This window comes from Primulina huaijiensis, chromosome 3, assembly GCF_012295235.1.
Source record: "Primulina huaijiensis isolate GDHJ02 chromosome 3, ASM1229523v2, whole genome shotgun sequence".
NCBI lineage: Eukaryota > Viridiplantae > Streptophyta > Magnoliopsida > Lamiales > Gesneriaceae > Primulina > Primulina huaijiensis.
Genome location: NC_133308.1, coordinates 1,402,688 through 1,414,680, shown reverse-complemented (window position 1 = coordinate 1,414,680; position 11,993 = coordinate 1,402,688). Strand labels below are relative to the sequence as shown.

The 11,993-nt window shown below is 34.2% G+C and overlaps 2 protein-coding genes across 3 annotated transcripts; one reads left to right on the top strand and one right to left on the bottom strand.

The window, feature by feature from the left end:
- Window positions 1–1,793: 1,793 nt before the first annotated feature.
- Window positions 1,794–8,441, bottom strand: LOC140972878 (protein EARLY FLOWERING 5-like). Its single transcript, XM_073435341.1, has 9 exons — window positions 8,141–8,441; window positions 7,493–7,586; window positions 6,618–6,703; window positions 5,963–6,012; window positions 5,793–5,859; window positions 5,632–5,713; window positions 5,053–5,468; window positions 3,594–4,127; window positions 1,794–2,427 (listed from the first exon to the last, which is right to left on the bottom strand). The coding sequence occupies exons 1-9, from the start codon at window positions 8,222–8,224 to the stop codon at window positions 2,215–2,217; spliced, it is 1,626 nt and encodes a 541-aa protein (XP_073291442.1). The 5' UTR covers window positions 8,225–8,441; the 3' UTR covers window positions 1,794–2,214.
- A 690-nt stretch (window positions 8,442–9,131) lies between these two features.
- Window positions 9,132–11,524, top strand: LOC140972877 (protein SPIRAL1-like 1). 2 transcript variants are annotated; one of them, XM_073435339.1, is made up of 3 exons: window positions 9,132–9,194; window positions 10,171–10,457; window positions 11,166–11,524. In XM_073435339.1, exons 2-3 carry the CDS (start codon window positions 10,203–10,205, stop codon window positions 11,244–11,246), a joined length of 336 nt encoding a protein of 111 aa, XP_073291440.1. In that variant the 5' UTR covers window positions 9,132–9,194; window positions 10,171–10,202; the 3' UTR covers window positions 11,247–11,524. The 2 variants fall into 2 exon arrangements, with proteins under 2 accessions (XP_073291440.1, XP_073291441.1); XM_073435340.1 differs by having other exon boundaries at window positions 10,168–10,457.
- Window positions 11,525–11,993: the final 469 nt, after the last annotated feature.

Here is an 11,993-nt window from a genome sequence, read left to right as displayed (position 1 = left end):
ATCCGTCTCACAAAATACGACCCGTAAGACCGTCTCACACAAGTTTTTGTCCATGAGGAAACATAGTCGTATTTATTAATTTTCAAATTTAATTATATATATAAGTTCCTATTTTTTATCATTATATATACACGGTTAATTCATGATTTATTTTTTTGCAGTCTAAACTAGATTGAAAAGAACTACTACTTCAAAATATAATTATCAGAAAGAAATAAAATAAAATTATAAATGACGGATTATTATAATTGATTTGAATAATAAATATTAATATTTACACTTTTAGAATAGAAGGGAAAGTTTAAGAATAATCAAGTATTTTAAATAAAGCAAAAAAGACTTTACCAAGTGCAACAAAACGGTTTTTAACAATATTTGTGTACGAATAAAAATTGATTTGGATTTGGAGTTGGATTTTGACTTGAAATTGAAATTGAGATCTAACGATTTAAAATCCAATTTTTATGTTTGGTATAAAAGTTAAATATGATTTAAGAATTGAATTTTGATAGTTAAAAATAGTATTATTTGACATAAAAAAAATTATACATCACCCATTTTTAAAAGCTTGCATAATTATATTTTTGTAAATATTGATATATTGTTTATCATGTTATAAAAAGAACAAAGTATTTCAAAAATAACAAAAAAAATCATATCATTATTAAATAATTTTTTTTAAAAAAGTTGAAATAAAAAACACTCGTGAGGGGGTTTTGATCAAAATTTAATAAATTAAACTTTTAAAATAAAAAATAATGGAGGTTTTTATTAGTTATATGACTTTTTAAGTATACAATATTTCACATCATAAGAGTTTTCTCCTTTTATAATATATTAACATTACTGTGTACGTGTGTTGTGTGTGTATATTTAAAATCAGAGTCTCATTGCAAATATCGTGTTCTTGTACAATCTTTTATTTCTTAAAACCTATTTTTGGATTTTATATATTTTAATTAGTTTGATTTATGCTATAAAATAGAAGTATAATTTTGAAATTTCTGTTAGGACTAGCAAATACACTAGGTTAAGTTGTAATAAATCGGATTTAGAATACGAGTCATTCTCACATAGGCCGGTAGACTTAATTTAGATAAATAAATTATAGTGGATGTGGTGAATTTATAAGAAATTAAATTATTGAATATACAAAAATTTAAATAAATAAATTATCGAGTGAAGGTTACACAACTAGAGTTTCGTACGACAAATTCAGATGACCAAGACGCACGAAGATACCATACCAATTTATATGCTAACGTGTGACAACGATTACAATTTATGTTTAATTTAATAACGACAAATTCCCTAAAATATTCAACAATCAAGTTCTAGAATTGTTAAGTCTATTCAAATTAGACTAATCAATTATTTCTAATTAATTTTAGTTCGATTTAAACTTGTGTTAACCATTGAAGTGAAGTTAAAATTAATTCATAATCTTTCGAATTATAATTAAATAATATCTGGAATAAAAAATATTATTTTTAAAATAAAATAATATTTTTTATAAATCGGATAAATTATTTATCTCATAAAATTAACCCGTAAAATATTTAACAAGAGTTTTCGTGTTAATTTTAATACTATCCTGGCCCCAACCCCAACAGAGAGAGACCTTTTTGGTTTTAAATAAAGCTATAATGACATTTTTTCCAGAGTATCTATCGCTTTTGGAGGAATTTTTCTTATTTCAAGAAATGGTGGAGAGATTTTTTATGCTGCCAGCCACTCTCAAGCATCGGTCGGCGCTTAAAAAATATTCAAATATCACATAAGACGACAAACATAATTAAAAATCTTAAATATATTTTCAAATAATATTTCTAAATAATTATAAAAAAAATTATATGAAAAACCGCAGAGAAATTCTGTCACCAGTGGTCTTGGAAACTAAATATTCGCGAGTTCAACTACAGCGAGAGATGAGCGGAATAATTTGAATGTATGTAACTTACAATTTCCTTCCTTGTAGAGTAAACAAAACGTAACCCGCCCATGTAAATAGATCAACAAGGCTTGAAGTATCACCCGCTAGAGATCGTCAGCGGTCTCCACACCAATGTATGGGAGCAACATAAAGTTGACACCGACACAGGGTGGAAATAAAGTACAGTAGAAAATGAAGGTAATGTTGCTGCAAGATGAAGTTTCGCCTCTGCCAAATGACCATTTTTGTGCTTTGGACCTCCAATCATGCAAAGTTTCAGCTCAACTATCAAGTGCACCAAGGGCTTTCATGTCCTCTAAGAATGCGGTATATGAGTCATCAATACTTTGGGGCTTTGTTGCGGAAGAGGATGTAATGGATTCTAGTTTTTTCACGGGTGATGCTATAGACCGGTTTGTGGGTAAAACAGCTGATGATTTCAACTTCGGTTTTGGGAGTGCAGACTCTCTCCTGACACGTACAGAGGCAGGAACCTGAAAAAAAAGAGAATAAACTTTAACAAAAAAGGAGCATTGCATGGTTCACAAAGGCGAGATAGGGGAAGCAGCAGTAATCCTCCCACCAGATCATAAAATTTCAAATTTTCGTATATAATATTTTCCCCGAAGTAGAAGTTCTACTCTCCTCCCTCAAGAACACAAGAAGTAACGATCATTCAAAATTCTTGGGTGCTGTACACATGGCTAGATATTCTCTATCCCCAATTTTTATGAGCAACGCATATTGGCATTGGACTTCACGCTAACGAATATAAAAACGCTCCACTTTTGTGTGCATACCCCTTTACTCAAAACTTGTCGGTTCACAATTATCCTCAATACTTAATACTGATTACTGAATAAACTGTGAGGACACATTATTCTTATTTGACCTTTTTCAGGAATGCAATATATTTATTTATTTTTTTGATAGGAAACTAATGTTATTAATTATAAATTAAAAAGGATTACATCAGTGGACTAGTAGTCCACTGTGATAATGTATAATGTCGCACAACCTACTAAAAATAAATTAGCAATACACATATTCCCAGTGTCTCAACAAATCGAAAAAGCAATATATTTATTTAACTAACAGTGAATCGAAGACAAACTTAAAACACAAACGTGAAAGCCCTCTGTGCCTATTAATTTTTACCCCATCACCTGAATATCAATACAGTTAGAGCACGGGTCTGAATTCCATTTTCCTTTAACACAAACCACTCTGTGCTAAAAATTAGTGAGATTCAGATTCATAACTCAATCTTAATCCTCAAGAAACCAGCTTCGCACATTATTTTAAAGCAATCTATTATAATCATTAGTATCAGTTACTATATGTTACATTTAATTAATCTCTTGCAAACAACAAATACTTTACACTACCAGGAACACTTTAAGTGAAATTGGTGCACGATGTGTGGGGGTTGGGGAGTAAGGTAGATTGATTGCATAATGATTGACAACATAATGTGTAAAATTCAGCAACGATTGAGGTCTCTCCAACATTTACTAACCAGGAGTAGACCGAGTGTGAAACCAATTTGATCTATTATTGAGATGCACATATATCATCATTCATGAATCTTGCACCAGCACCATATTCAAAACTATTTTGATTTGGTAACAGGGAAGGAAAAATTACTAGAGAAACTCACCATAGCTGTAAGCTCGGGTGTATGCTGTGCCAGAGGCTTCTTTACAACAGTTGAAGCAGCAGATTTAACATAAGATGGCTTCTGAGGAGCAGACATTCTAGCAATAAAACCATCTTGTGCAATGGGAGGTGGGCCAGGTGGAAGTGGGGGTTGCATCATTAGTGGAGGACCAGTAGGAGGTCCAAAAGGTGGCATCGGTAACAGTGGCACCATGACCCCAGGTGGAACAGGTTGTCCGGCCATTCCAGGAGTGAACAGAGGAGGGCGCATATCATTTGGAGGTGGAGGTGGTGGAAAGCGCAAAATTCCTGAAGGTGGTACATCTGGCTGTGGCTGCAAATTTGGGTGCATGGGAGCTCCAGACACTAGTGGTTGTTGCCTTATTGATGGTGGTGGAGGAACCACATTTAGAAAATCTTTGCCCTCGGAACTAGCTTTTATTACAGATTCAGAATACGAGCTTTCCGGTTGATTATTTCCACTCTTCGAAGACAGCCCTGGTAGTGGAGGAGCTGGAGGAAGAACAGTAGGCATCTGAGAGAACCAGAACAAGATAATCATCAACTAAGAAAATGATTTCACAACTCAAGTAATCCACGAAATTTTTTATATCAAGGCTACGTTTGGCATGGATTAAAAAGGGAATTGGATTTCAAATGAATTTAGAATAAATTCCATTTCGGATTTCGTCTAAAACTTTAAATATTATTTAAAAATTACACATGATTAGAAATAAACATTATATGACATTAAAATGGTATCATTTTATGTACGGTAATAGTAAAACACAACTATTACATTATAACAAAAATATTAACATTAATTTACGTAACTGTGTCTAACAATTTTTAGACATAAATAGATCAATTTAGAATATGATAATTATACGAATGGTGGTATGATATATATTAATATAATCTCATGTAAACAGTAAAATGTATCCATAATAAAAAATCATTTACACATCCATAAATATAGATTTAAGAAAATAAAACCAAATCATTCAAAATAATTTGAAAAAAGAATTGATTAATATGAATCAACATGTGGTAAAAAGAAAATATAAAAGGCTCTTGATATTCATGCAGTTGTCATTATTTACCAAGGCATATAAGAAAATCACTTCAGAAAATAAGAAGAAATATCATGTTGTTATTAACTGTTTTTTTTATTTTATAAAAACAACTTAATCAGGGTGACTTTGAGAAAAAAATACCAGAATTTGATATATCGAGTCTTTTATTATTAAATACAGTAGAATAAGCTTTAAATGAAAAAGGTAACATACAGAAATCTCGGGATATGAAAATATGTTGAATATGCTATGAAATAATTTTCACAAAAATAGATAATAACGTCTGCATGAATTGACAGTGTCTATTTTGATGGGAAAAAATGATATTTTATAAGATTGAAGAGTAGACCAAGAGTTTAAAAGTGAATTAAGTTAAAAGTATACCTGATTTGAATTCATGGTGGTTGAATCATCTGATTTTGCCGGCTTCTCACTACCAAAAGTACCAGGAGGTGGTGGTTGAAAAGATTGGTGAATAGGTGGGGGAGGAGGAAGAGGAGGACGAACAGCAAGCAGTTCTTTTGGAGGTGGACCGGGTGGAGGAGGCGGAGGCGGAGGCAAAGGCAGTGGAGGCAATATTGTGGTAACATCTATATTTGCATGCTTTGGAGGCATAAGGGGTGGCGGTGGCAAAGGCAAACCCGCAGGAACAGAATCATCTCCAGAATCTAAATCAGAAATAGGCAAAGGGGGAGGTGGAGGTGGAAAAGGCGGGACTGATAACACAGCATCCTCTGACTCGGGATTTGATGAAGATGCGATATTACTTGCTGAAGCTTCTGGTAAAGGGATCCTGGGTCCTGCAGTTCAAAATAAACAGCAGAATCCAAAATGTAGAGATTATGGATGAGGTCGCTAGTAGGGAAGAAGAAATATGTTGTGGTACCAAAGAAAAAAGAACAATTAACAGACACCTGGATGACTTAAACATTGAGTAATATAAAGTAGAAGAACAAAGAATACCTACGGATGACTTGAACATTGGTGGTTTTCCAGGCGGAGGAGCTCCAGAAGGATTTAGAGTTGGGTGATAATACACAGAGTCCTGCGTCAATAAATCTCCTTGTGTGGGGTCACAGATCAACAAAAAAGTTTGTAAACCATGGAAAACTACGAGAACTTACTTCAGGTCCGGGATGATTGACTCTTTCTTCCTCTTCTGTAGTCCGCCTTCGAACAGGCCCCAAATGGCTAGAAAAGAGTAGCATAACAGAACTTTGAACTAAGAATTGATATGAATATCCATATGTAAAATAAAAGAATAGTTTTATGAGTAAGACAAGGGAAAGCTGACCTGAACATAACAGTTGCTTCGCCTTTTTCCTTTGATTTGTCTTCGTATTCCTGGTCGACAAAAGGGAAATTAGACTATTAATGTCACTTTATACTATCCTCTAGCTTAATACACAATATACAAATTGTGAAACACCAGAGACATCACCAATGTCCTCTAACTTGATATATAGTATAGATGGATTATTGCACAACATTTCTGCAAAACTCTTAACAAGAATGTATATAATTGAGCAGCAAGAGTAATTTTTCTAGCGAAGCAAGCTAAAACGCCCACATATATCATAATGGCAAATATGTTTCCAGCGAACAAAAGTTTTCCATAAACGTGTAGGCAAAAAACTGTTCGAGTGTTTGATATTGCATTACATTCTAGCAAGTGAAATATGTGCATGCAGTCATCGCTGAATCAATACCCATAAATCAAGATGACAAATGGTATTACTAGGCACATCTTGAGCAGTAAGGTTGGCTGAGTTTTCATGATGAGTAATACAATTTGAAGTTCCAATATAATCTATTTTTCTAAAATCATCAATTGTGGAAAACATGAAACACAAATTCATTGTTTATAATGCTGCAGAATACATTAATCTCAGAGACTATAATCCTATATGATCGAATTTCCTCCAATGTGCATACAGTTTAGCAATTACCTTTCTCTTCTTGATCACAAGATTCAGTGTATCCTCAAGTTGCCGCTTTTTGTGCTTTCTAGCTTTGTCCAAGGCTCCATCTGCTTCTGCAGAATCAATAGAACACAGATCAGGAGACCATATAAAATCAGATTTTTCTCTTAGGGAAAACAAAATTCTAATAGTCTAGAGCATCTCTCTCTTCCCTTTCCTTTCTTTCCTCCAACCCTCTCTCCGTCATCACTCAAACTGATCATGTGTGAGACACAGTGATACAAACAAAATATGCAGAATGTAGACCTATTCCTGGACCAAACATAGAAGTGACAAGTGTTTCATTTAACTAAAACCATGGTTTGAACTCTTCAACTGCAGGACCTAGAAGCAGCAACAACCATATCTTCAGCACACTAGCACAAGCATGTGAACAGACCATTATAATGACAACCACCAGTTCAACGGTATGTCTCAAGAAATTGTGTTCTTATAGAAGCAATAAATGACAAAAAAGGGAAAACAAAAAAGAAATTTAGGCAAAAGAAGATGATATAATTATACTTGCAAAAGAACTGGGCAATCACATCTTCTACCACAAAAATTTCACTGGCTGGTAATTAGTCTAATTATAAATTTACTGGAGATGCCATCATGCTGATTCTAAAATCTCGTACCCCTGAGTTAACTAGTGCTACAAAAAATTGTGAATAAGGAGGCAGAGTATAGCTTGTTGCTTTAATAGAACCTTTCCCAATAAGATTTACCCAGTTGAAAGACCACTTTTCTCGTGCAACAACAGTGGATTATGCCACAACATGGCATACTGTGATAGCTAAAGTTACATGGTTAATTATGTGACAGGGTGTAGTACTATACAAAAACAAAACCTCATGACTTACTCATCGCTTCCAGCTTTTGAATTTGCTCTCTCAGCGACTCGGGATCCTTCTTCAAGATTCCAACTTCTCGCACCTTCTTCCGTTCCTTTTTATTCTGTATAACAACGCTCTCATCAACTTCAGTCAGTTGACAGTGCCCAATGAAGATTCATATTAACTACAGTTCATAAAATCCACCATGGGAGTACCAAGGGAAGTGAAAAGGCAGGCAATCTCCGCGAATAAAAAAATATTAAAATCCTAGTATTTTTTTGAAAAGTAAACGATCACGATAAACTGTAATCTTGATTAACAAGAGCTAACCATGGGTCCATAACCAGTTCCTACCACTTTAGTAAAAAAAAAATGAACCACTTCTAAACCATCAATTATCAAAATTTCCTTAAAAAAAACGAAAAATTCTAACTCAATATGCTCGTGCCTAAATTTTCTTACTCAGGTGCCCATCAATTCAGCTTCGAAAAATTCCAATTAAGGCCTATTTCGAAATTTAAATAAACAAAAAACTTAACTGAGCAAAAACTAGAATCCTGAAGAATAAAAAAAGCAGAGAAATAGGGGAAAGCGAAAAAAAAAACCCAACCTATTCCCAATAAATAAGTACGTAAATGAACGGTGAAAAACAAATCACAGCACGAGATAACCCACCCGCTTCAATTCCTTTTTACGAATCTCTTTCCGATAGGCATCGGTCGGATTCATGGTTTTTCCACCCTTCGTTGTCTTCACCATTGCGACGCTTGTTCGCTGATTGCTTCAATTATCCTTTCTCGACTTGTTTTCCTTCGGTTTCTGGTCTCAGGCAACGTAGTATCCGGCCGAGGCTGTGGAAAGAGGGAAAAGGAGTATTTGGCGAACTGTAAGCGGCGGTATCGGGTTTAGTTTGTTGAGCTGGTTTCGGGTATCCAAGTTACCATTTGGGGTCCAAACCGTCCAATGGCCCATTTTCTAAAGGCTCCACTCAACTTGGATTTGTTAAGGAAAAAGGGTAAATTGTTTTTAAATTTTCAACTATATCACGAATCTTTATCAGTGAGACGGGTCAACTCTACCGATATTCACAATAAAAAATAATATTTTTAGTATAAAAAGTAATATTTTTTCATGGATGACCTGAATAAGAGATCTGTCTCACAAAATACGATCGATGAGACCGTCTCACACAAATTTTTGTTTTCAAAATTTGGCTTTGGGGTTGAATGAGATTATTTATTTGCACTCCCGTGATCCACAAGAGAACTTTTCTACTCCCTCTACCCCTACAAATCTTCTCCGATGTAAAACTTAGGTATAAATAATTAAATATATGGTATAAATATATAGTACGAGAAAAATGTTTATATGTAATAGTTAATATGATATAATAGATTTTTGAAATTAAATTAAGATATTTTAATTTTAATAAATGGGTTTTGACATAATGGGACATGATTATTCGATTGAAGGAAAGGGATCAAAGATACAAGATAAAAACTTGTGTGAGACGATCTCACGAATTGTATTTTGTGATACGGATATTTTATTTGGGTCATCCATGAAAAAATATTATTTTTATGTTAAAAATATTACTTTTTATTGTAAATATCGATAAAATTGACCCGTCTCATCGATAAAGATTAATAAAACGGTCTTACATGCAAAAACGAGTACGCTCAATTGACGAGGTTTCAGCTCTGTCTCCCGTCTCTCGCTCACGACACAGGTCAGCACTTTTTTCTCTCTCTGCATTTTTCAAAAATCTCCATGTTTATTGCTTCGAATCAGTTTCACTGAGATTACATTGGCTTTCAATGTTTTTTCGAATAAACCGTTTTAGATCTTTCTGATTATTGTGATGAAAAAAGAAAATATCAGTAGCGACATTGCGTGGATTTCTTTTTTTGTATTTCATTTCCAGTCATTTAGATCTGAGCTCCTTTTTGTAGATTTTACTAGAAAATATCTGTAGCGACATTGCGTGGATTTCTTTTTTTGTATTTCATTTCCAGTCATTTAGATCTGAGCTCTTTTTTGTAGATTTTACTGCAACCAATACATCTGATATTTTTATTCTGTTAAAAAAATCAGTTGATTTGGTTGCGAGGTTCTTGGTTTTGTTTATAATTTTGATCTAATTAAAATTATCTTTTCGGTTTGTTTTCTAAATGCTAGAAAGATTAGCATGGCTAAAAAGAGAAGTGGCGTTTGAAGGCATTTATTTATTTTTGAGATTAGCCTAAATTAAAAAATAAGTTATTGCAATTGAAATCGTCGAATTTCTGAACATTTCTTGAGCGAAACTTGGTATTTTCATCGATGTTTCATAGTCATTGGTGGATCCAGGATTTCTAGTGGAGACGATTTCCATGATTTTCAAGGGGACTGTAAAACCACAATGCCAGTCTAAAATTGGAGGGTTTTAAAAAAATTTAAGGAGGATTTTCTGACACTTGGGCAGCTGTGCACCTAGGAGTGAATACCAGTGTTCTCGATTATTATTCTCGATAGCTTTTAGGAGAATCTTTTACCCATTAGTTTATTAATCTGATTTATTTTCTGAACATATTCTAGTGATATGTGTAAATAATTGACTGAATTTGCTGTTACCCGGGAATTGAACATCCTCCAGAATAAACAGATGGACATAATTGTGGGTTTAATATTTTGTTTATGTGTATTTTATCTTGTGATTTTAGCAGGATTTTTTGGGATAATTTGAACCAAACCTAGAATGGGTCGAGGAGTTAGCAGTGGTGGAGGTCAGAGTTCTTTAGGGTATCTTTTTGGAGATGGTGGAGCCCCTGCCCCAAAACCTACCACAAACATCGTGGAAGCTCCTCCTCGGAATCAGGCTCCAGTGGCTGCTCAGGCGATACCAGAGAAGGTTCCTTCTGTTTCTGATAAGCAAATTCCAGCTGGCATCCATGGAAGCCAAACGAACAACTATCTCCGAGCCGATGGCCAAAACACTGGCAACTTCCTCACAGTATGCTTATAATCCGATATCCCGATTGTTATTGTTATGCATTGGTTTTTTACTTATTTGCAATGCATGTTTAGTGGGAAAAATGACTCGACAAATTCTTACTTATTGTGTTACTTCCCAGAGTTGAACAAGATGTAGGCACGCCACATGTGATTCTAGGACTATAAAAGTTAACCAGTAAAATCATCCTATTAAACCTTTTTTATATGCAATAGCGCACAAATAAAGAACCAAGGAAAAATCATACTTGAATCGGATCTTTATTCTTTTCTCTTTGATTATTTCTCTTTGATAATTTACACTTCGTGATTTTTTTCCCTCTCGCTGCAATTTCTAGACACACATGCACTATTTCAATGCTACTGTCATACCATGAAAATTGAGAGGATTTTTGTCAAAACTCATATGAATATGCTAACCATCTTCATTGAATCCATTATATGCTATTAATACTATAGATCTAGAATCATTAGGCTTGAATAATATGCTTTATTTTTCCCTGTCCGCTGAAAGTTGTCTCCCCCAATATTTTGCTCTTTCATAAATCTCTTGTTTGGTTATGACAAACTCACTTCTTATTCCATCCTCTTTGTACATACTGGTGTTTGCTCTTTAGGATTTAATTGTGTAGATTGTGTCACCATCTCGCTACTCTACTGATCTGGTTAGATTGTTGAAATTCATAATATTTAACTTTTCTGGTAACAGGACCGACCATCTACTAAAGTCCAGGCTGCCCCAGGTGGTGGATCTTCCCTTGGATACCTTTTTGGAGACGGCTCCAAATAATGCCTTTGTCTCAGCACATTCGAAGTTGAGTTTGTGATTTAGTGTTCGTCTTGTCGTCTCTCGTTTGATTCGGGTCATTGTCAGTATGTTCATCTTAAATTTCGTCTGACACTGAATCGTTATGTAACCTAACTTTGTTGTCCTAAATAGAGTTTGTTCGTGAGCATTTCCTTGCTTCATGGACAGCTGTTTCTTTATTAAAGTTCTTGTCCTTGTTGGTGCCAACTAAAATGTGTGAGTGGTGATATTATTGAATTTCATTTCATGCTATTGTTGCTCGTGGACCTTGTTAATAAGGTAGACAAAAATTTGAATGCGCCTCTATATTAGGACTAATTCAATTAAATTAGTAAATTGTTTTTCATCCTACGCGTATTTCGGGTGAACTGCCTTCAGGATCTAGGTTCTAATAAATCAACCCTTTCACCACTCGTTAAGTCAGCCTACATTAAGAGGGCCATAGGAAAATTTCATCTGTGTTGTTTGCTTAATTCCATGGATTAGTGGACTGTACTAATGTATATGTTAATATATAATATTGAATACTGTGTTCCCACAAATAAGATTTGAGTTGGATCAAAAGTCACAACCTAGTAGTTGTGTAATTCTAATAGAAAAGTTGACACGATATACTTTTCGAATGGCAACCACATTTTATGTACATATAATGTATTTGTATGATAGAATAGAATTGCACAAGTCGTTGTATTGTACCCATCCACAAATAAGATTTGGGTTGGATCAAAA